The 26,635-nt window shown below is 35.9% G+C and overlaps 1 protein-coding gene across 1 annotated transcript; it reads left to right on the top strand.

The window, feature by feature from the left end:
- The first annotated feature begins 97 nt into the window (after positions 1-97).
- LOC134539851 (CCR4-NOT transcription complex subunit 11) lies at positions 98-25,854 on the top strand. The gene is made up of 10 exons (XM_063382158.1): positions 98-361; positions 5,246-5,337; positions 8,407-8,555; positions 10,369-10,491; positions 10,895-11,067; positions 13,035-13,167; positions 15,221-15,430; positions 17,097-17,236; positions 22,710-22,875; positions 24,051-25,854. Exons 1-10 carry the CDS (start codon positions 324-326, stop codon positions 24,192-24,194), a joined length of 1,368 nt encoding a protein of 455 aa, XP_063238228.1. The 5' UTR covers positions 98-323; the 3' UTR covers positions 24,195-25,854.
- The last annotated feature ends 781 nt before the right edge of the window (positions 25,855-26,635 follow it).

Raw genomic sequence — 26,635 nt, 5'->3', positions numbered from 1 at the left:
AAATTAAATTCAAATTTTGTTTAGTTATTATCGCCCGACGCCATGTCGCAGATCTTATTGAAGGACGCACTCAATTAAGTATGTTAGTCTCTGCTTTATTAATTGTCTATGGAATAAATTGTTTAAAAATGTGACTGTAGAATGGATTGATTATTATTGTTTTAAATGCTGTTTACTTGAAAGTGAATATAAAAACTACTGATTCTTGCTGAGAAATGTGATCATAATGTGTGTCAGCTAGAAGTGAAGTGTTTTGTATAGTTGACAGTGGTTTAATAATAATTTGACTGTTTACACAGTAGCACTGATTTGGTTTTTTCGTGATGACGTTGTCCGTGAAGGAATTATCATCATTACTAAGGTAATACTAGGCAAATTAAAGCCTATGGAAGTTACAACTAAACTATGTATGTGCAGATTCTTACTCCTGTGTGTACGATAGACAAATTCGGATATGCACATATGCTTTACACTTCGAGCTAAGTTTGCACATTTTTAAGTTTAGGAATTTTATTATTACATTTTATTTAAAAGTACGGAATTGTTTTATTGATTTTGTAATAATATTTTAATGGTTGCGATGATATTAGTCTAATAAGTCTGTGTATTCGCATGATCTCTCCATTGATTTTCCTAACTACATGTTTGATTAATACCGGAATTTAAAAAAAATATATATTTTAACATGCCATACGTCGTCATTAATTTCTTGAAGAAAAGTTACACAAATGGTTGCCATTGAGATATTTTCCTACTCAATGTTAATTTCCAAAGTATTTTGTAATTTTTTTATATTATAGGCTCCTATATTTTTTAAAAAACTTCCTGACATGTTTTTTTAATCATTCTCTAAGGGAGAGTTTTGATACTTTAAATAGTTTATTAGTTGTTTGTTATTTTAAGGAGTGGTTAGGTTAGCTTTATTTTATAATTTTGTGTAAAATCACAAGCGTACACACATATTGTGTCCTTAGAAATCTGTGATATCTTGGGAACAGTCAGTTGGCTTAGGTTAGCTACATTAAAAATTCTTTAAAATAGTGGGAACATTTCAAGATGAGCAGCTTTTGCATAAAAAATAATAAAATTTTAACAAATGTTTGAGAACACTGAAGATTTTTCTCTGTTTTCTTTGGAAGAGTGTTTCAAAATCCCTACTGATTCAGTGATTCCTGAGAAATTACAATTTAAAGCTTACATTGGGTAGCTAGTGCAGTGACATGGCAGTCACCAGGTTGTGCTTAATTTTTATTGTGTCCGAGACTGTTTTCCATAAGAGATTGTCCTCACCGCATGTGCTTACTATAGCGACGTAAATTTATTTTGTTCGTTTTTAGCATAGCCAAGATTGTTTTCCAGTAGAAATGGGCCTGATTGTTGTCGTTGCCCTACTTTTTAGGTCATAGTCGCTGCAATTTGATCCAGTGGTTCTCCAGAGATCATTTTGGAATGATAGAGATGCTTTTAATATTACGTTGCTGCCAGTGCCATCACTGTTTTTCACCCTTAACTGTTTTACACCCTAATTTGTTTCCATTTCAATTGAAAAACAGTCTTGGACCCTGTCGTAATGCACTGCCATTAAACATCCCTTTGGCTATGCTGTATTCCTGAGGATCTATGAAGAACCACAGGATCACATTGCAGCTAGTTTCAAGAAATCAAGGGTGGTGACTACAATCGGGCCAGTAGCTAAAAATAGTTTCAGCTATGCTATTAATGAACAACACAAATTTACTTTACAATATATACATAACATGTGATATTTACAATAACTTTAAGTTAAAACCATTATTAATACGTGCTCCAAACATGAAAATAGAAAGAACTCTCACCTATGTAGGAGGCAGGTTAATAAATAGGGTGGTAATACTGATTGTATAACACCACCGCACCTATAAACATTTTATAAGATTTCAGTTGGATTTTTTAAGCACTTCTTTTAAGGAAAATATGGGTTTGCAGTGTTCTTCAAAACCATTGATTTAATTTTATTATTATTATTATTATTATTTTGTGGAAGAGCAGCTAAACTTAAAATTTTTCATTTAAGTACATTACAAATTCTATAAAAATCATTTAATTTGTTGGTTAGTAATTATTTACTTAAAATGTAGCTATTTTAATGTAACCAGTTTGCTCTTTATATTATAGTAGTTTTTATGTGGCGAACCTGTTTACTTTTTTTCAAATTATTTAGATACGTAACTAACCCAACCTGGCCAAACATTCTCACTTTTCACAGTATTTTTATAGTAGCTTTTTATATTAACTTTTTACATTTTCATAGTATTTTTAATGTAGCTAACGTTACCTTTACCAACCGTCCATAGAATTTTAAAGTACATATTTTAAATGTATCTAATTTAACCTAACAAACCATTCTCATGATATCACTGTATTTATGATGTATCTAACCTAGCCACTTATTAAAATGGTAAAATTACTTCAAGTATCTTACTGCATATTAGGGAATGATTAAAAAAAAAAGGTTTTTAAATAAAAAAAAGATGAATTTTAGAATTTTTAATTTTTCTCAGAAAATGGATATCCTTAATAATTACCAAATTTAATTTACGAAATACTTCATGTAATGAGTTAAAAATTTAGAAAATGGTATTTTTTAGAATGTACTGGTAATTAATTTGTGTTACAGAAAAAAAGCCTGTTTTTTGTTAATTAATTCATCTCCTGTAAAGTATAACTAGTAAACTTTTCAGCTACCCAAATTTTCAATAAGCACTTTAAAACACTAAGCAATTTCTATTCAACATCTTTATACTTAGTAATTAAAAAAAAAAAAACTGTGTCTTTGAACAAGTCACAACTAGGAAAACATGACATCTTAGCTGTGCTTATATAGTCATAATCGTTGGCTTTGTGTTAATGTTTATTTTAGGTTATTTTAGTTTGTAACTTGGTTTAAAGCCATCGTTGATGGGTTGAAAGCCACAAAAATTTTAATAGCATTATTCATGTAATGTAATCTTCAAGAAACTTTTGAAAACTAATGGGTGCAGAGACCGATATACCTACATGTACATTTTTTTTGCCATTTCAGTAACTTTTTCATTTTGTACAACCTTTGTGAGCTTTACAGAGGTCAAGCATGTTAGGGAGAGTTTGGACACAGTAAGGTTATAGTTAACAAGTTCATTGGTGTAGATATATTTTTAATGTTTCTCAATTTATTGTGAACATGTGTACTAGGGCTTCATGGAATGTCTACAAAACACTGTCGAAATGAAAACTAGAATTAAAATTGATGAAGAGTAGGTTTGCATAGCTGACAGGTTGTACCATTTTTTTAGAACTTGGGTATATTGTCGTGAATTGTATTTTTTACAATTATTAATTTGTGAAAAGATTTTGAGGCTAGAGTTATTTGTAGTTAAACACTGTAGCATTAAGGTTGTTCTGTGGTTGGTTGTTTCTTTTTGGCAAATAAATCCCGCTAACAGATGGATTTTGTGCTAAAGGAAAAGCGCCCTGATTGGCCAGGGTAAATAAAGCAATGACTTCTCTTGCAGACAGTTGCCTATTAGAGGGGGGAAAAAAACCTCTGTTACTGGCATGGGCGGGGGGTAGTTGCCCTTGGCGTGGTCGCCCTGGCAACAGGCGAAGCGACTGTGGGCGGGCAGCGCTTGCCATCTCGCCAGTCTGCCGCGGCCTGCAGGGGCTGACGGCTCAGTGATCACAGACGTGCGTGGCATGTCGCATGTCAGCATGTTCAGTTCCAGCAGGCCATATATGAGCACTGAGTTGGTGTGCAAGTGGTTGAAATCCAAGTGTAATTTTTGGTATCACGTCATCTTAAGTCATTATGCCTAACAGTACAAAATTTTCCTGTTAATCTATTTGAAATTTCTCAAACCGTTTGTCCTTTAACCATATATGTACACTGCAGTATTTCACTCATGTAGTTGTCAACTATTCGTCTCGCAGCACACTATGTGTTTCGCTTCCAAAATGCCAAACTTGCACCTAGTGTTGCATGTGAAATATTTAGATTTCTTGCCCGCAAGTCTTGATGTGGTTGTAGCTTAGGAGGTTGGTAGAACATTATTGTGCCACATGACTACTCGTGACACATTAGAACCTGCCTTTGGGTGCGATTGGTTGTGGCACACGTTTTCGTGACCCGTTTTCATCTGCGTGGGCAGGTCCAAGCCCGATTTTTGGGATGGTGTTACTGTAGTACCTACATCAACTTCGATTGACATTCTGATAGCATAAACATAATTGTTAGTGTTAATCTAAAGCAGCACATTCCCCAGTAACATCGTGACAACCTCCTGGGTTAGTTCTTTACCTAAACGCCGGCTGCACGCACAAAAAAGTTTCCCATAACGCACATTGTCCCGTTATGCTGTATCCCATTACGCTCACTGTATGCTTGCACCGCATCTATCTCTCTTCCACTCGATTGGAACAACCAACGATATGACTTTTTCGAGGCACATTAAACTTCATACACTCACATTCGTTTCCTACTTTTCCTATCATCGTCCTATCCTTAACAGAATAACACAGATTGGAAGAAGTTAAATAGCAAACATGTATAAAAGTTATAGTTAAAATAATCTCTTCGTTAAAGTAATAAACATATTTGAATTAATGAGTGCAAATAAAAGAAAATTTATCAATTAAATTGTAGATTTCATTTCACTCCTTCTTTGTATCCATACAAAATAGTGAAAATTCAATAAAAATGATTCAATTATATATATTATATTAAATAAATCTGATCAAGCTTGTGATGATCACTGTCTCGATAATGAAAGTTACCCTGAGGTTGGTGTTAAAACGGAAGACACCAGAGATCATAATATATTTATAATAAACAAGCAAGTAAGATGGTGGTAGAAGAGATTGATAACACATCATGGAAAGATCCAAACTTATTGGTTGACCGGCTAAGACTTCTACATGGCTCGCTTTGTGCAGGAAACTATTCAAGCATCAAATAAATATCCTTCATACTCAAAGAACTGAGGAAAGCTTTCATTTGCATTTCATCAATGTTTTGTAATGACGTCACGTTAAACTATCGTCCGTAAACTGACTTTACAGACAACCAATTTTTTAATTAAACACTTGTATTATTTCATTTTATTAATATTTTAAATTGATTTCACTATTAATATTAGCTAAAAATTTGGCTTATTTACGTTGTACCTATCCATGATTTATCTGCATTGGTAGTCTTCAACGTGTTTTCAGTTACGTAAGTTTGTTGTTTCAGTGTTCTGAGTGAAGAGAACACAGAGACTCAGAGTTTGGAGTACCTCGCTTCTCAGCTGCACCAATGCTTCACTAAGCAAGACCATTACAAAGGTGAGAAAATTTCATGCAACACTTAAGTATCCTATGTTTTACTAATTTTATACAACTTTTAAAATGGTTAGAAAAGCTTTTCCCTAATATTATTAAAAAAAAAAAATACCATAAAGATGGCAGAGAATATATACCAGCAGTTTAGACACTAAACTAAATACCTACATAAATACAAAGTTGGTTTAGTAAAATGAAAAATTACTGGTTTCCCACAACAGGAAAAATATAATAATTTCCCTGGAAAGCCCAGGGAAATCAACAAAATTTTTGTTACCAAATTGTATAAAATTTTTATTTAATACCATAGTATTCCTGTGATGTCTTCAAACCGGACTGTATTTTAATCACAAATTCATGTTTAGTAGAAAAGCCATCTGTTTTCGTCATAAATGAAACAAAGAGAAACAATCAATAACTCAACTTTTTTTTTTTAATGATTTGAACCGATAATCATTCACATGGTCATAATCAGTAATGTATTGTTTCAAAGTTTGATGAAATGTAGTTGGATTTAGATCACAGACTTGCAACGTTGGTCCCGTAGCATTGGTGGAAAAGGTAATATTGCAGATTGTATATAGTGACGTGATAGATTTTATGGTTAATTTGACATTTCATGTATGGTTGAAATGTGTCTTATTAAGTATTTGTGTTAAAAATATTTATGTTATCTTGTATAATTGATCAATGATATACTGAAAAAATGTTTGTTGGACAGGGAAAGTGGGGAAAACTGTTTATATTAAGAGTGTGAACCCTGAAGTAGGTAGGTAGCCAAACATTTAGAATTTATCCAGTGTAAATAACAAAAAAATAGAAAAATAAATTGCCAATAATTGTATAGTGAAACATCCTTAGGAATTACAATGAAACAAAAATTGCGGCGTGTAAATACAGAAACCCAGTTTGGATGGTGTGTGTGAACCTTAAGCCCCATCCCACAGTGATGCAAAACCATATAATCGGAAACAGATCACGGACTGCAAAATATTTAAGTTTCACTATCTGTCTGCTCTGTCTGCCACTACAATGCAAGGAAATGTTACAAATGGCTACCATGAGATTAGATGTCCAGGTTATGAAAAAAAAATAATGGAAAAAAATGTTCTCATAAGAAAACATAAAACAGTCAGGAATTACATAAAAAATAAATATAAACCACAAAGTAATGATAGAGCACTAGGTATTCTTGTATTTTAAACAATTTTATAATTTATAAAACATAAAAAAAAACATGGCTACCACCACGACCAGATACTCTGCTTTTGTTTGTCGCACGGAGTAATGTAAACGGAAGAGCTGGGCATTGCCGACGTAATTTGTACGAGTCCGTGTCCGCATGCATACCATCGTAGATGCTCCGTTACATGAGATACGTCTCTGCTTTCATTTTATTGTAGAATGGGTCTAACTGTTGAAAACATAATCAATGGCATGGAACTAGAAATGAAAAAAAAAACATGTTCTCACTCTGGTATACATAAGTTAACGTTGGTAGTATATCAATAAATTAAGTATAACTCAAATTCAGGCATGTGCTCACACATCATGGTGGTAATTTTATTTTCAATTCATTATTATAATGTACTTGAAGGTTTTTTGGAAAATTTATGTTGCTAGCTCCTTTTGCATTTTATGTTTCATCTTAAATTTTCTCAACAGATACTAACTTAATGTTATGTAACTGTGGTAAAAATAGCACGCAAATGTTCACTATATCATAATCACTGGCATGACCTTTAAGCTTGAAAATTACCTTTAGTATTTATCTGGTTATAATAAATTTGCTACCCAACAACAAACATAAGAGTTTTCTGAGTAAATTTTTAGGAAAATAACAAAACAATGAAATAATAAACATGATTTGAGAGACCAAACCTTAACTTTCTGTTAAAATATTTGTTTTTCTAAAGCAGTGGCTTCTACGCCAGGACTTATTTTGTTTGTGTACCCACATTAGGATAAGATTAATTTAATAGCCACATTTTATTTTTCCAATAAGGCAACAGTTTTGTGTTGCTTGGTGCATGTTGGCCGGTTGCTAGGCTTGAGATGGTGCTAGTCAGGTGTGTGTAGGAAGGATTATGAAAGTAATGGGGTTCTCAGGAATTTTATTAATTATTTTTATTAATATCTACCATGCTCACCAATAGTTGGCAAACTTTCACGGTAGGCACAACATAATACACAATAAACAAATACATATACATAGGTATATAGACAACACAAGTACATAATGGCAGGCACTTCAAACAGACAAGACTATCACTACATGACCAAAAATATCCTAAACAAGTACAGACATGTACATAAGATCAGCAAATGGATTACATGAAAATTGTAACATTGCAAATACATACTATGGTACGACACACGAATAACTCATAAAAAATATATAAATAAAACAGATACTGATATCTGAGATGTCATATAGTAACGTATATGATACCAATTAGGTACTAATAATAGTACACAGTTATTTTAAAACTAATTTGATTATTATGGAAATAGCAAATTGACCAAGATTGTTAAAATTAGATATTAATTGAGGTACTCTAGACCAATATTTTCAAGGAAAAAATATTTGCAGTTAAGTTTTTAAATATAACAGTTTTGAACAAATAATGAGTCTTAGCACAAGTTCAGCAAGTGATGCGGTTGTGTTGGCTGTATTGGTTTTGGAGATTTTTTTTTGATAAATAATTTAAAGAAATTGTTTTGAATCTTTTTAATTTTATTATCTTTGAAAGATTTGTGCAATGGGAGTGCATGACTAGATGTAAGGTTTTTTTTTTGTGGTGTTTATATCCTGTTGACAACAGCAGTTTTTGCTTAATTTGTGTTTTTTTTTCTTTAGGGTATTTTTTATTTATTTATTTTTTTATTTTTATTTTTTTATTTTTCTTCTACAGAAAAAGTGTTTAAGCAATGGCGTATGTCCAAAAACTTAGATCTAGTCTTTTTAATTTTGTGGACTGTTAAAATTTATTTAAGTTTGAAGTTCAGTCCAGATAGCCGAAGCGTGTTTGTAGTGTCGATGTTCCCGAAGCGGGCGTTGCTTGTTGGCAGCGGGATGCGCCCTCACGCTGCTCCTGCAGCACCCTGACCTGCTGCCCAAGCCCGGCCAGCGCCTGGCCGTCATCACCCTGCTGTACGAGCTGTACCGCGGCGAGCCCATGGCCATGAACCCCTTCGCGACCGTCTTCATACACCTGCTGGTACGGCCCCGCAGTTTGGCAGTGACCACGGGGGGGAAAATAATAAAATAGAAAAAAATGTCGGGGTGTTTGTGAAAGTATGAAGGGAATAAAACCTGGAAGTATCTGGGAATTTAAAAGTGGTCAAGGAGAATCCCGGAGATCTCGGGGAGTTTGAAAGTGGCCATAGGAAAAAATAATAATAGAAAAAGTCTGTGATTTTGAAATGGGCTCTTAGCTGAATAGTTCAATTGGAACTGTAAAAAATTTTAACTGCATAACTAATATTGGTGAGTATAAAATAATTTTGCTCATGCTAGTAATTGTTGTAATAAGAAATTAAAACCTACTATCTACGAATAAACAGTACAAGCTTTTTGGCTTATAGTAGATAAGTTATTTTTATTTTTTGAGTTTGCATTTAGTTGAAATACTAAATATTTATGAAAACATTTATGAATTATTTTTTATCATGAACCTGAAAATATTTATGAAAACCTTTTCCTGAAATTTTGTACCAACCATGAAGGACAGTTAAGCACAGTGCATGATCAGGTGTCTACAGGTTGCTTAAGTCCCAAGATAAACAGTTGTGGTGGTGGTGGTGGTGGTGGTGGTGGAAGTCATGGAAATTCAATTTTCAGCAGCATGTTACTAATTTGCATTTTTTTTTACTATAAAGTAACAATAATAAGAGTGGGTGACTCCACATAAATCATGTGAAAATTTCTCTGAAAAGGGTTCAGCTTTGTAACGTAGAAATCTATATATACATTCCTGCAAATAGGAGATGTAAAGTAAATCTGGTTAAAAGGTTCTGAAACAGTACTGAAATTTGTTCATTAGGTATTTGTATTCACTCTGGTGATGCAAAATGTTGCGGCGAATGGTTTCAGGCCGGTTTTATAAACAAAGCAAGAAACACAAGAGCACAAGAAACCCAATACTCAAAATTTTCAGAGACCACATTTTAGAAACCGGTTTTATAAACTATGCGAGGGGCAATAGCGCAATGCAAGTATTGTTCAACTTCCAACTTTCTTGCATTTTGGCTTGCATTTATGGTGGCCATATTTTAAGGGAAGTGTTCTGAAAACTTTTTAAAGATGCCAACGTTATGTGCATAGAAGCCCACAATGTTATTTTTATTATGTTTACTCTTGTTAAACTTCCACATAGTGAGAGAAAATAAATTTTTACATGAAATGATTGACAATTTCTTTTGTTTTTATAATAAATATGAATTATCGAGACAAAAATGGATTAAAAATAAGTTTTTTTTCTATTTTTAATTTATAGGGTCGGTGACGTCTTGTGACTTGAGTGCTTTGTAAACGGCTGTGACTTTGTTGCGTTGCTGCATTCCTTGCATCGTTTATAAACCCAGACTTAAGAGGCCACTCCAGTGTTTCAGGGGCACTACGCAACCCGCGAAAACCTCATAAGATTCAATGCTATTTTCATTTTGCTTATAGCTTATTAACTAATATAAATTTCGAAATGATGCTTGCTTGATATGCAAGACAACGATGCTCTTATCAAAGCCCCTTTCTTCAAAAATGTGCATAAATTATGGTTCAAACCTAGACAATACACTTATGCATATTAGTAAAGATTAGTATAAAACCATAATTTATGCACATTTTTGAAGAAAGGGGCTTTGATAAGAGCATCGTTGTCTTACATATCAAGCAAGCATAATTTCTAAATCTATATTAGTTAATAAGTTATAAGCAAAATGAAAATAGCATTGAATCTTATGAGGTTAACGCGGATTGCGTAGTGCCCCTGAAACACTGGAGTGGCCTCTTAAGGTGGTGTTTGCCTTTCACAGCACCCGCCAGACGACGTGAACAAAGCCACCGGCCGCAAGCTGGAGTACGCTGGTCAGCTACCGAGACTCTCCTCCGTCGAGAAGAACTTCCTGGCCCAGCTGATAACCAACCAGACCAAGGAGGTGAGCGTTTGACGCTGAATCGGCTAGTGAATACGTGCGTGGTGGTTTGGTTTCCCTCTCGCCTGCCAGTGGAATACGAAACAGTTGCCGGTTCAGCTTTGCCTCGCAACTCGTATTTTTCTTTTCTTTAAAGTTTTTTTCCTTAGTATGAATATTTCCTGGTTGGATTTGATTTAACCGTGATTATCAGGGGTGTGCGAAGACCATTTTTCTTCTTCTTCTTCAATTTGAACCTAAGTGGGAAGACGAAGATCCAAGTCTTTGCCGAAGACAAGTCGATTGTTAACAAACTGTGTTTCTGAGAATGGGAAACATTTGTTTGTTAGTATACTTAACGTGATTATCTGTTCACCTGTCGTACAGTTACAAATTAAAAAGCAGGATTTTTTTTTAACCGCTGCAGTTGACAAAGAAGTCGGCCAACCAGATCCTGACAAGCGAGATGGGCAACTTCCACAATGTCGACATCACTGGGATCCAGCTGGCGCTCGCGGAGAGGCAGTCGGAGCTGCCGCACACCAGCCGGGCCGCCATCCCTGTCGTCATCTCCGACGCGGAGAGGGGGACCTCTGCCACGTGAGTGCAGCCTCTCCCCGCCGGTCGCGATTCCCGGTGGATGGCAGAGCGCGAGCGGGTTTTCTCTGCGCACTCTCAGTGCTTTGTTCTCGTCTCGTGACCTCACTGTCGATGAGGAGCAGGGAACCCGAAAATTGGTGAAAACTGTCCAAACTCCCCTGTTTTTTTTTTTTAAGAGTTTTCCGCAAAGTTTAAACAGTTTCGCGCTAATATGCAGCTGTTTCCACAAATTGATTGACGGTCCCATTTCTGAAAAAGTCGCACACTGTACGTCATAGATTTGCAGCACAGGAAATAAATTTCAGTTGGATAATATTTAAATATCTCAAATGTAGTCTCTAGCAATGCCATGTGCTGATAAGGAGTTGGAATTTTTTCACCATTGATTTAGAGACATCCTGTACTTGTAGGCTATTATTTTTTTTTGTCTTGTGGTCAGCATGGCCATCAGTAGGGACACCTTTATTTCGCGAATACATTTCGTGTCAAGGTATTTCACAAAATACTGTAGCTTTTCTCCTGTGGTTATCGGCTGAGGTCGGTGAGAGGTGTTGTCCCGCTCTTGACGGGGCCAATGAGAATGTGGTCACCGTACAGCTGCACCCTCACAATTTGCCATGACTCTTAGAAAAAGCTACAGTGTTTTGTGAAATACCTTGAAATGAAATTAAATCGCGAAATACAGGTGTCCTTAGCCATCAGAGATTAGTACACTCAACGCCAGAGCTAAGGGAATCTTTATAGAATCAGCCAAGACTTACAGAGTATTATAGTAAAGAACCATCTCGGCATTTGCCTGGAATTATTTTGGGAAACCAAGGAAAATAATTCAGGATAAAGCAGATTACACGTAATGTCTACAGGTTGTATTCATCATAGAAGGTCAGGGAAGTTAGAATTGGCCAAGGAATTTAAATAAAAGGCTGGTAGTAATGAAAATTTCCCAGTGATGGTAATTTGAGAGGGAAATGCCATGCTTCAGTCTGCTACTACCCAGACTGAAAAAGCATTCATTTTCAAATGGTTTTTATTTATGCAAAATCATATGCACTATAAAATGGTGCATGCGAGGTTCTGTTTGACTTGGTCAGCAACGAGGATGTTGGAGGCTGGATTTTCTTTTATTTCTTTCAGAGAAATGCAACTTAGGTGAGTTATTTCAAAAATTTATGGTCTGAGAATTCTGTAATTTTGGTAATGGAAGGTTAGAGAAATTTTATTAGATATTTGTGCGTACACCCTGGTGATAGTAGTTGACAGCAATTTAATTAGGCAGTAGCATGAGTGATACAGACCAGAGGATGTTAGCAAAGGAATTGGTGATGCCTATAGTAAGATACTGTCCTATTATTCATGGGCGTCGCAAGGAATATTTTTTGAGGGGGACTTCAATTGATTTAGTTGTTGAGGAATATCCATCCCCTGGAAAAAAAAAAGTGGGGGGTCCGGGGGTCCTCCCCCGGGGAAAATTTGGGGTTTGAAGGTGCAAAAAGGTGGTTTTTAGACATTTTTCTTTCCTAAATATTCTAATTATAGTTGGTAGCAATATATAATTTTTTTTTCTGAAAAATATTTTCAGAGAACAAATTTGTAAAAGCACAGTTAACATATCTGTATTCGATATCGGACCTGATTTTGATTTTACACGAAGATAGAATTAAAAAGTGCTCACATTACCACAATTTGACTAAATGCACCATGCGCAACATATGGGTTGTATCACAGAAATCATATTTTTAATATAACTACAAAACTAAATATATTATTGGAGGGGACGAAATTGAAGGGGGAGACGTGTCCCCCCCCCCCCCCCCCCCCGTCGCCCCCGTCGCCCCCGGTTGCGACGCCCATGCTATTATTTGTCGGGAGTGATTGGTCGGGGTGGAAACCGTAGGGAACCCTGCGTCGGGACGGCCGAGCCGGGATGGTGACCCGGGTGCTGAGGTGTGTCGCTCGGCGTTGCGCAGGGCGTTCCCGGACCAGGGCGTGGCCAAGAAGACGGCGGAGGCCCTGCTGGTGGGGGAGAAGCCCGTGGTGGAGCAGTGCCTCAAGCCGGAGTTCCTGCGCTTGGCCCCGCCGCTCCACAGCTGCGAGGACGAGGTGAGTGTCGAGGGCAAGCGTGACAGCTGTTTCCACAAATTTGCTTGGGCGCCATTTCTGAAAAAAGTCGCGCACGGTACCGTCATAGATTTGCAACGCGGGAAACAAATTTCAGTTAGATAACATTTAAATATCCCAAAATGTAGTCTCTAGCGAAGCAATGAGCTGATAAGGAGTTGGAATTTTTTTCACCAATGATTTTAGAGACATCCTGTATTTGTAGGCTATTCTTTTTTTTTTGTCTTGTGGTCGGAGATTAGTACCATCGAAAATAATTCAGTATAAAGCAGACTACCCATAATCCATAATGTCTACAGGTTGTACTCATCATAGAAGGTCAGGGAAGTTAGAATTGGTGAAGGAATTTAAATAACAGCTTTCCACTCCTGTCTGTTGTATACGTAAAAAAAAAACTTTTCTGTGCACGTACGTGAAAGAAATAAAAGTTTTTCGTACCTTATTACTAGAGATAGGATAAATTCGCGAAAAATTTCGCGATGTGCTAAAATGAAAATGCTTGTATCTGTAGGCTTATTCTGCTCGCTCGTGGCTCACAGTTTACCTGGGGGACTTTGGGCCTGCGAGAAGACCATTGACAAAAAAAGCTTCGAATCACATTGCTAGCTAGTTGAGATGTCTCGCAATTCAGCAGCCAGTGAACAGGTGGAATGTATCCGAGTTAGCAGAGGGTTGTGGATGTTTATGCTGGAGGTCATTGAACCTGTGAATTATTCCAGTCCTTAACTTATTACTAATTAAGTTCTAGAACATTATCAATCCACCACATGACATCAGAATGATGTTTAATACTCTATTTAACACAAAAATGCGACAGAATTCAAGCTTGCCAGTTTAATTTTATTGATTTTAGTAATTCTATCAGTGATACATAGATAATATCTGATTTAAGATAATGCATTATATATTAAAGTAAAAAAAAATACAGTGTTAATACACGTATGGGGTGCTGATTTTAAGCCAAATATGTGTTTCAAAAAATTTAGGGTGTCACTTGTGTGAGTTTTCCATTTTATATAGAAAAAAAATTACCAACAATGGAAAACACAAACTGCTTAAACTGCAAAGAAATGTTCGTAATATTGTGACGGATACATTTTTTAATTAACTTACGTCAAGTTTTAAAAGTTGGAATTTTAGAAAAATATCGCAATAATATAAAGCTACACAAAATGTAATTACCTTTACTGTTTTTCTGTGCAAATTGACCACATGAAATGTATTTCCTTATAAATGTTTTGTACCGTGAATTTTCGCCACGGCATGCATTAATTAGGTATTAGAGTTGCCGTTCTTTAATTGTAACCACGTAGGAAGTCTCACAATCTTGTACATTTTAAATTTTCTTTTAAACTTTGTATTTCTTGAATCAGTATGTTTCATACTTACCTGTTATTAAATTACTGCACAATAATATCATGGCAGTATAAATGAAATATTTTCAGATGAAGCTCTTGGATGATATAAAAGAAATTGTATTTCTAAAATTCTCATTCCAAATTTTTCCTTTACAAAATACAATGTTTCAGATACACATAAAAATTCTTTCATTACTTTTTAAAGTTTTGTCTAAATCTTTCACGAGCTACATGGTATAAGTGGCAAATGAGGACATTGAAACAAAGCCAGCGCCGATAGAAATTGTGCGTTGGAGAGAAAGAGTAAATACGCTGCAGTCTAAGGTTGGGACACTGTTCGGTAACTTTATATTGTGTATATCCTGACGTTTTGTTGTTGTTTTGAGCTTGGACATATCTAAGTATATAGGCTGTGTGTGCTGCGTTGCGGAAGACTTTCTCATAGCTGTGCCCCAGGCACCGAGGAAAACAAAAGACAGTCTACCCAAAATGGGTCGCCTAGGCACAAGTCGGCGCTAGGCGCTGCTTCAATTTTATCGATTAATTTTGTTGGAAGTTTTCGTTCCCGTTGTCACGGAACAGACACGCTACATGTCTGCACAAAGTGTTATAAAGAGCTGCGACCGTGCAGTGTCGAGAGTGTGGCGAGCGTCTGCGTGTGTGTGCCCCCGGGGCAGCTGGCGTGGCTGAACCACACGGACCTGGCGGAGCACAAGGTGGCGTACGAGGTGACGATGTGCGTGTCGCACGGCGAGGGCGCCGAGGCGAAGCGGCTGATGGCGCGGGCGTTCAAGGGCGCGCTCACCCTGCAGCAGCAGCAGCACCTGCTGGCCGAGCTGGACCGCGACCCCAAGCTGGTCTACCACATCGGCCTCACCCCCAGCAAGGTGAGCGGTGCTCGCAGGCCGCGCCCTCGCGGCATCCGCAGTAGCCGAGTGCAAATGTTACTCAGCTCCCGAACCCTGTCTCCCTGCTAGAGGATTCCAGGGAACTCGAACGCTCGTGAATTTTCACTTACATTTTTTGATGGCCATATTTGAAGAGAAGTGTTCCCGAAAACTTATAAAGATGCACATGGAAGTTCACGATGTTATTTTATTGTTTACGTCATGTTCACACTTTTTAAACTTTCATACAGTGATAGAAAATATGTTTTTTAAATCAATTTGACAGTTTACTTTTGTTTTTTGTGATAAGCATGAATCATAAAAATAAATCTGGGATAAAAATTTATGTCTTCTACTATTTCACAACTTTTAAGTTGTAGTGTTGGCGACATCTGTGATTTTCTTGCGTTGGTTTGCGTGTTTTGTTCCTTGTGTAGTTTATAGATTTCTATTAAGAAGTTTCTGAGGTACCTACTTAGAAATATTTCAAACTTACTGGAAAGGAAAGAATTTTGTTTTTTATAGGTCAATTGGATAATTTTTCTCTAGTGGGATTTTCTTAACAGGATTTTACTACAGTACTTTGATTTTATAGTGAACAGCCTTGAAAATTTACTCCAGTGGTAGAGAACAGTTAACGTAGACAACAGATGGATCGTTCCATATTCCCCAATATTGTGTCAATCTTTCAACGCTCACATAAACGTTGAATATTGTAATTCCATACAAGCCATTAAATACATGTGTAAATTCACCAACAAAGGATCGGGTCAAGCAACTTTTCAGTGTCAGAAATGCTCATGATGAAGTTGAAAATTATTCTGAACGGCCGGTACATCAGTACATTTGAAGCAGTGTGGAGGTTGTTAGAGTTTCCCATACATGACAGACACCCTACCGTATTCTAACACAAAGAGATTTTGGAAATAAAGTGAAACTCTCGAAAATAGTTCCAGGAAAAAAAAATTAATCATAATAAATAACTGGCATTATGACTGTTCAGTATTCTTTATGGCTTGTGTGTGTAAAATTAAAATGATTAAAAAAAAATTGGTTGTCTGTAAAGTCGGTTTATGGACGATAGTTTAACGTGACGTCATAACAAAACATTGATAAAATGATTGCATATGTTTATGAGTAAAATTGAATCATTTTTATTGAATTACATATCACTATTTTGTATGGATACAAAGACGGAGTGAAATGAAATCTACAATTTATTTGATAAATTTACTTTTATTTGCACTCATTAATTCAAATATGTTTATTACTTTAACGAAGAGTAAATTTTAACTATAACTTTTATAGATGTTTGCCATTTTAATTTCTTCCAATCTGTGTTATTCTGTTAAGGACAGGACGATGATAGGAAAAGTAGGAAACGAATGGGAGTGGTTTGAAGTTTAATGTGCCTTGAAAAAGTCAAATCGTTGGTTGTTCCAATCGAGTGGAAGAGAGATAAATGCGGCACAAGCGTACAATGAGCGTAACGGGACAATGTGCATAACGGGACACTTTTTTGTACGTGCGGCCGGCGTTCATAAATTTATTAGACGTCACGTCAATAAGTTGGTAGAATGGAACGCTACACTTGGTGTTGTCTTCCTGTCGGTGTGCTTGGTGATGGCCTGATGGCTCACAGCTGGAGGTGTGTGTGTGTTACCAGCTGCCGGACCTGGTGGAGAGCAACCCGCTGATAGCCATCGAGGTGCTGCTGAAGCTCATGCAGTCCAGCCAGATCACGGAGTACTTCAGCGTGCTCGTCAACATGGAGATGTCCCTGCACTCCATGGAGGTCGTCAACAGGTGAGCGCGTGCTCGCCGTCGCCGCATTCTGAGTTCAGTCCAGCCTGGACTTGATTAATTTTTAGTCGAGTCGAGCTCGAGTAGTCTTAAGTTTTTTTTTTTTCATATATAGAGTTTAGTGTATTGGATTATGCCATACATACATAATAGACGTGATCGAATTAAATAATGCTAACAGAAACTTGTTACTAAAAAATTATATCTTGGTAAATGCTAAAAGTAGTTCATCATTGGTAATAAGTAGGGCCACGATTATATGGTGAATAGCGAAATCGCGAAATTTTCCGCGAATTTATATGGAAAATGCGGAAAAAGTGATTTTTAAAAAAACCGCTAAATAACACCGAAATTACACAATACAAGTCTCACTGTAAATCACTTCTTCGCAACACTGCGCTGCCATTTTAACTAGCATTGTAAACAACATAGTCGAGTACGCCAAAAAGTTATACTAAGATAAACGGCTACTAGTGTCATACCAAAGAGTTTCGCTAAGCAAGATCCTTCTCACGTAAGGCCGAATCACGGCGTTTTCTGCTTCTGCACTGGACTGCACTCATTGTTCACTGGTTGAATTTCTTCTCTCTTCCAGTGCCTTCGTATCTATGCTCAGTATTGTGGCATCTGTGACGTAATTATTGTTGACTTTTTGTTTGGTTATGAATACAGTAGAACCCCTGTCATACACTTTTCAACGGAGGGCACAAAAATGGTGTATGATGCGGGAAAGTGTATGAAAAGGGAATGGCAATAATAATTTTTTTTTCAATCTAGCATATAAGCACAATGTCAGATTAAACTCAAATACATAATGTGTAAATAATTGCATTATATGAAAGATATGAATTCATAATTATATATACATATAATAAAACCACCAGAAATGTAAAATACAGTCCATAATCAAGTAAAGCTGACATGAGAAACAGTGGCCTTACAAAATGTTATGAAGTCCTTTCTTGGAGGGCAGGAAAAGTCACCAAGCCTAAATTAGAAATTAAAAAAATTAGGCTATTGTAAAAAGAAAATCAGGAATTTATGCTTGTTTGTTTCTTTTTACAAACAACTGTATGCAACAGAACAATTTTCAATAATATTTTTAACTTGAGAAACGTAAAATACAAAACACTCCGATCGTAAGAAAACAATAACAAACGGGTATAATCAGTTCAAAGATTAATGAATGCACAAAATATGAGATCCGTGCCCTGGTAAAGCGCGTTGACCATTTTCATAATCATTGCTAGTTTGCGCCACTAGTCTCGCTTGGTGCTGGCCATAGATGCTACTAGCGAAGTGCACAGTCTTCCTGATACTATCAATATCTATGGTGGGATAAAGTTATTTTCTTACGTTTGCAAATGTAAACAATGAACGTTTTTCAAAATAAAAGCATTAAAACGTAGTTTATCAGGAGGAATATAACAAAAAAATTTGTGAATTTTGGGCTTTAACGCTTCGTAAAAACGTATGAAACGGGAAATTAATGATTTTATAAGTGTATGTTCCGGGAAAGTAAACCATTGTAAACATAGTACTTTCGGCGGGACCAAAATTAATCGGCGTATGACACGGGAAAATGTATGAAACGGGAACGTATCATCGAGGTTCTACTGTACAACATAGTAGCAAAAGTAAGGCGTTAAATATTATTTGCCGTGAAAATTACCAACACATTGTTAGGGATTGTAGGCTTATGTACACAAAACGTTATGTAAAGCATCTCGGCAAACAAAATAAATATGCCGAAGAATAAATCAACCGCTGTTTCTCGTGCAAGCGAATTTAAAAGTGAAGGATTTTTTGTTAATGATGGAAAAATATTGATGTGCAAATACTGTGATTGCCGCTTGGAACATGAGCGTAAAGACACATCAAACAAGCACATAGTGAGTGAAAAACACAAAAATGCTAAAGAAAAACAATCTGCTTCAAAACGGCAACTCAGTATTTTAGAAGCAGGACCAGTGCTTAAACGTGCTAAAGAAGAAAAGGAAGATTTTGTACTGGAAACAGTAGAAGCATTTTTAGGAGCTGGCTGGCATAGCTATTGAAACACTGGACAATGTTAAGTTGAAGGAATGGATGGGGAAACATGTACAGTAGAACCCGTTTATAGTGAACCCGCCTATAATGAATTCCCGTTTATTGTGAATTTCCGTCTCAGTCCCGGCAAAATGATTTGAGGTTATGTATTAATTTATTGGATATAGCGCACAACTTTTGTCAATGTTGATACGTTTTCCCGTGTACCACGAACAAATTTTGCCGACATAATGCACATTTATCTCAAATATTTTCATATAATTAAAAGTTTTTTCACAAAACGTCTCTTCTAGATCACATTGAAGTTTTTCTCAGCAATACGCTACTCGATTGTCCACTGTTCATATTATAAACAAGTCGTATTCGAGTGGCCTCGGTAGGCTACGTGTAGCCAAAAATGGTGACCAGTTTGGTGAAAATAAAAAATAGTTTTCCGTGCATAGTTAAAGAATGGGCGAACACGTGTACATTTTTTATGTTATCAAAATTATAAATAAATTACCGCCACACAAATACGTATGTACATTATAGCAGCAAATTCAATATTTTTACGTCTCATTTTTATCGTTCACGTTTCGGACATTTTGATCGGGTATGGTTCGTAAGACTACCAGTAGATAGAACTCTGTGGACAAAATTTTTCCATAGAAAGTGAGAAAATTTCGTTCCAGCTTTAGCAACTGCGATACTAAATGATACGTTGTAATCTTTGATGCACCAGACTCGTTATTTTTCGTTTATTTACTTTTGATGGTAAAAATTATTACGTGTTATTAAGCTGCAAATGTGCTTCAATAAGAAATACGTACATAAAAAAGGTGAAAAACGCGTTAAAAAACGTAAGGCATTATCTGTGCGAGATAAACTGGACATTATTGAAAAGGGAGACTCCAACCCCACTGTCCCGCACGTGTTAATAGCAAAGGAACTGGGAATTGCAACATCCACATTAAGTACAATATTAAACAAGCTGAACAATCTTCTTTCTCAAGCTGCGATAACGTCACAGAGTATTAAATGCCCGAAAAAAGGATAATACGCCGATTTCCAAGAACCATTAGGTAATAGAAAGTGTAGTTCATTAAAAATATTATCTGCATTTGCTCATAAAACTGTTGCTTTGAGTATTTTCGTTCGTTCTTTTCATGGCTTAGGCCTATGTGTAGTTAAGATTTTGCTTTTGAGTATGTATTGCCAATATAAAAGTTTTCCCAGATATAAAGTTTCCCCTCTATAGTGAACATATAAACTACTCCCTTCAGATTCGTTATAACAGGGTTCTACTGTATGTGGTGCAGGGGACTTGCCAACAGCTGATTTGATGAGAAAGAATTACATACCCCTGCTACGAGAAAGGAAAGAGGCACAAATTACACAGAAGCTGAATGGTCAGGATGTTGTCATTCTTGCTGACGAAACAACTGACAAAAGTAACAATTGTATTTTCAACATTTTGTTTAAACCACTTGTGCCTGGGGCTCAGCAGTGTGTTTATCTAGGAGCTTCTTGTGTACTTGAGTCTGCTAATGCTGCTTGCTGTTCTAGAGCAGTCATTGACATTTGTTCAAAATATGACGTCAAGGATGTAAACATAGTGGCGTATGTAACAGATGGTGCATGTTATATGACCAAGTCTGCTGCAACACTACGAGGGATATTTGGTGAACATGTCTACCATGTACAATGTTGGGCACACAAAATAAATATTGTAGGCCAAATATGGCAGAATAATTTGGAAGAACTGAACCTTTTTGTGTGTAAAGTCAAGAATGCATTCCAAAACACACGAAAGAGAAGACATGCCTACCTTGACTTTCTACGGAACAAGCATGGGGAAGACAGTGGTTTAGTGAAGTTATTTCCCATGCCAGTCATTACACGGTGGAACACTTGGTTCGAGTCTGTATCTGACCTGGCCATCCACTTTGATGACATCATTGATTTTTTTGACGAACTCAGTGATGACAATGCTGGGATTAAATTCATTAAGGATTTGGGAGCACATGAAGCACAGAGTACTAAAGCACAGTGCCTATTTGTGGCTGAGAGCTGTGCTAACTTTGTAGACTTATCAACTGGTTGGAAGGCAGCTCATATCCTTGTGCTCATCATCTGTCATCCAGACTAAACAAATTGCAGTCTGTAATTGAGGTGCTGACAAAAGGTATATTGCCAGAATCAGTTGACAACATTTTGTCAACATTGAGAACTGTACATACTGCAGAACTGAAAGAGAAGTTCAAGCATACAGCAAATTTGAGTCTGCTGAAACTTAATGAACTGATCACTTGTGATCCTTCTCGGCATCTTTTTACAAATATTGGAGCACTTTTTGACCCTCAGAATATGGGAAACATTAATGTGGATGATAAAGAATTCTTACAGCACACCCAGACCCTACCTTTCATCAAGCAGGTACCAAAGCTTACTCTGGCAGGCGGATATGTAGCCCTGAAAAAAATTGTCGCTGAAGAACAACAAAAGCCACATGTGAACCACATCGACGTGATGGAGATTTTGTGTCGAATGAAAGCAGATTACTGAGAATTTGCAACAGCAGCCTTGAAGTTGCTCTGGATACCAACCTCAAACGTCGATTCTGAACGGTCTTTTTCAAAATACTCTTTAATTGTTAGTGACAGAAGAAGATAGCTGAAGCCAGAAAATGCAGAACTTTTAACAATGGTAGCATTTTCGTAATTTTTGTGTAAAAGTGTGCATAGTAAAACTTTCTGCAGTTTCTTATTTTAATGTGTCATCCAAAAAATTGGAACTGTGATGACCTGATGAGCGATGGTACTTATTAAGAGAAAATGTTTAACCAGAACATTAAAATGTTGATTACATGTGATTCTAAACAACACAATAGGCCCAACTGCTATTTTTTATGTCGCAATCGTGAAATATATTTTGTAAGTACCATGAATAGCTTAAAAAACCCATATTTTTTTAAAAGACGAAATAACGACGAAATGTGTGGTTTTAAATGACGTAATCAGGTTCAAAATAAAACCATATAATCTTGGCTCTAGTAATAAGACAGATGAATAAACAAAATAAATTTCATCTCCTAGGTCATTTGACATTTGCAGTACAAAAGGCAGCATGACATGGTTCAAAGAAATTTTCGGCAGATTTTCTTAAAATTTTCTACTATTTAACACATTTTTTTTACGGTTTCTCATAAAGGGGTCATAATGGAGAGGTAGGTTTTAAGAAACAGGGTCGTGACAACTGGGTTTTGCTGTACCTACATCACATTAATCCAGGAACGGACTTTGAAATATTTTTTTTGTATTGGTAATGCCTTGAACACCAAATAGCTTTAATGTAAAGGGGCTTTTCATAAGATGCTGTGTGCTTGTGAGAAATATCACCATTATGAATTACGTTGCAATTTTCGTTCGTGTGTTTTTTTTCCTGCTAGGTTAACAACCACCGTGGACCTGCCCACTGAATTTGTGCATCTGTACATTTCCAACTGCATTTCCACTTGCGAAACCATCAAAGATCGCTACATGCAAAACCGCCTGGTTCGATTGGTTTGTGTGTTTCTCCAATCGCTCATTAGGAATAAGATCATCAATGTGCAGGTAAATATATATATTGTTCTTGTTACTTAAGTACTGTACTTGTTCATGTTATGTATAGCTTCTTTGCTTGTATAAACTAGTTACGTATTTCTAAAAAGTTTGTAGAGGTACTGTCATTTCAGTGTACGTAATTGAAGAATGTAGGATATGATACTAAGATACACATTTTCAAAGAATTTATATCATTTACCCAATACAGTATCTTCTAAGGAAGTGATTTCATTTTTGTCGCATCTTGGTGTATAAAGTGTATACTTATCAAGATAAATTATAAATAAATTACTGTGTTTAAGCAACCATGATCCTACAGTAGATCAATTATTTTTATTTTTTAACTAAGACAAAGTGCAAAATGGTCACGTGCGTGATCTATCAAAAAGAAAGGAGCCTCCAACATAGAAGCAAATGAACTGTGTGAAATTAACCACATTACAATTAATTATATAATGAAATATGATAAAGTCTTTTAAATATGTAATGAAGGGTCCTGGGTTGCAGATACGCAATAAACAGCAGTTTAAATTCTACAAAGTTTAAGTGAGGGATTTAGCTGGCCAGCAAAAGATTTAAAAACAGTTTGCTCGCAAAAAAAAGTCAGTTTCGCACACAGTCCTGCACTACGCTGATAGTTCTATGATTCACATTGAGGACGTTCAGGTAGAGTGACGTCACTGACGGAGCATTTGAAAAAATCAGAGGGCCAAACACATGGGTAAGCTGCAATGCGAAGGGTTCGTGGTTTCATTGGTGAATTCAATTCTGGCTCAGTTTTACATCAAGAACCTTGGTTTTCAGGTCCTTTTCTTATGATAAAAAAAAAGTATTTTTTCCTGAGTACTACTAAAGTAAAAATATGGAATATCTTGCTAATGGTACGGAAACGGGCAGAAGACCTAACTTTCCAGCCGTCAAACAATAGTACTACCAATTTAATATGCATAGAAGTAAATCCTTTTACATTGTGACAGGTAGACCATACACTGCGGTTACATTGAAAGAACGCGTGCCTTTTTCGCAGGCGTTACAGATCGCAAGGTGCAAATGTGCTGGGAACTAAAAGATATCAGAAGTCTTGTTTCTGAGTCGAGTTATCGTAAAGGAACTGGCATGTCGGGGAACTGCAGGGGGCTGATTGGCACTCTCTCTTCAGGCATGTCCCGTGTTCTTGTCCGCAGGAGTTGTTCATAGAAGTGCAGGCCTTCTGCATAGAGTTCAGCCGGATCCGCGAGGCGGCCGCCTTGTTCCGGCTGCTGAAGCAGCTGGAGTCTGGGGAGGCCGGGGTTTCCGCGACGGGCCCCATCAAGAAGACTGACGGCTAGGGCACGAGTCCCCGGCTCCCACGCACCGACCAAGGACAGGAACCCGTGTCTTAGTACTGACAATGTGCAAATTATTATCACTGTTTTTTATACTAAAATGACGATTATGAAATGAAGAGGAATATTTGCCCGCGGTGTTGTTACAGATTTATGTTGAATGCCAAGTTTTTGACGCAGGGGTAATGAGTTATTGATGCTGGATCATTGACTTGGTGTCCATGCAGAATTTCCCAAATTCGTTCAGAAACGGGCATTGCAAGCCATTATTACATTCTCATTGAAAGCTATCTGTATTCTTGTACTGCCATTATAGTTTGGTGACAACCACCTTGAAGCACATTATATGTATTAGTACTAAAGTTGGAAAACAAAATTAAAAATTTATGCATATTGAATAAAAAATAAGTCAATTAATGTAACTAGTATTATGGTGTGGGAATGCTCAAAATGTTTGATGAATGCAACACTTAAAATAGCAGTTTTGTTTGAGACGAATAATGATGCCAGGAAGTTTGCAGTTTGCTGTAGCAATGAATTTTAACATAAGATGTTTCAATACTTTAACAGATATAGTGCTTTTTTTTAAGGTGGGATTCAGAAATGTGACTTTGTCAACTTATTATCTAAAATAAAAATAGAGCTTTGTTTTTATATAAGCAACTTTTTACATGGCTAAAACTAACGTACAGCGTGAGGAGAAAAATAGTAAAACAACAAAAAACCCTTATTAGATGGGAAACTGTATTGTGCGGGAACGTCTCAAACAGGTTTTACTGTATTTGTTTGGTTCCAAGAAGATTAAATCACTAAAGAAAGTTTTTGGTTACACTAGGTACTGTTTAAAATTAAATAATGAGCATCAGTTGGTGATCCAGCAACAGTTACTTCCTAATGGGAGAGTTTCCTACTATTTTGCTTCTTTAGTTTTTCTGTTGATTCAAATTAAATTCATAATGTAACCATGGTTGACTGTTTATAGTTTCAATAAATTTTTATTTAATTATTTTAAAAAAATGTTACAGGCAATTTATTTTTCAACTGTAGCATAAACTTTCAGCGTGATGCAAGTTTTGTTTTAAATTTTAATAGGGAGCTTTTATCATAAAATGACTTTATTTTCAGGATGTCATTTATGAAATCTTCTAAGAATTTGTTTTTCCAAAAACCCAGACAAATTTAATTTTCAAAGATATCGGGAAAACATATATCATATAGTATAATCATATATGATATATGCAATATGTAACATATTATATATTTCAACATATTTAGATCTTTTTTTTTTTAATTAACAGGTTTACAAGAAGCCTAAACATATACAAACAGTTATTCAAAACTGTATGTCATGTGTATATAGTATGCTGTTAGTTTATGTTACAGTTGAAATATAAATTAGCCTTTGAAATATTTGGACTGTTCTGTAATTATGTACTACTAAATTGTGAACATCAACTATGTTTATATTATAAATTTGTTTAGATCATTAACAAAATTATAGATTCAAAATAATGTAGGACTGTAATCTCCCACCCCACAAGTGTATATTTACTGGGGTAGTGCAGTACACAAAATACAATCATTTTTGTGTGATCAATAAACTGCATTGAATTGTGTATGAAAAGAAATGCTCAATAAAGTCAAGTATTTTCTCAATTCATAACATATGTGTAGTGATTATTCCAGAGGAAGTTAACTGTCCCAATGAAAATTAGTAGTACATACCATTTTATCCTGAATAATTTCAAAACTAATATGTGTAATAGTTAATAGTTTTATTTAAGAATTGGAAAAAAAAATATTTTTTGAAAGTATGTATATGAGAAATAAATTTAATCTTGCCCAAAACAAAATCAATTTAATTCCTTAACTGTAGTATAATAAACGTGAATCCAGGTTAATGTTTTTAAATCTATGAACGTATAATTTACTGAAAAATATTACAGCATTTTCATTTAAGCTGCATAAACCTTTTTTTTAAGCATTACATTAGATACATTTAAACCTCCGGAAAACTGTTTCAACTCATTGATTGAGTAAAAAACATAAATACAGCAAAAAATCTTCAAATACCGGTACTTTGAAAAAAAAAAATTGCTCAAATGCTATGAAGTACATCTAAAATCTGATCTTACAACATCTCTTACCATTGTTGAATTTTCCATTGTTAAAATTTGCCTCTTGAGATTAATAGCAAGGAAATGTATAGTAGTATAAAAAATTCATGTAGGTGTTTGGGAGGCTAAGCTCCTAAAGAGCGAAAGACAAATGAGCTCTAAATGCCTTTATTAAGTTGATGCTGACCTTTCTTTGGAGGTCCGTTGTGGACGAACGGTAAGACCTATGAAAACACGGCTTGAATTGTATCAGTTTTGGCGAGATCTAAAATTTTGGTCTCATGACTATTATAACTGCATCAGTAATATCTTGGTTACAGCCATTTA

This window comes from Bacillus rossius, chromosome 16 (assembly GCF_032445375.1).
Source record: "Bacillus rossius redtenbacheri isolate Brsri chromosome 16, Brsri_v3, whole genome shotgun sequence".
NCBI lineage: Eukaryota > Metazoa > Arthropoda > Insecta > Phasmatodea > Bacillidae > Bacillus > Bacillus rossius.
The sequence above is the reverse complement of the archived record's forward strand: the minus strand, read 5'-3'. Positions and strand labels throughout refer to the sequence as shown.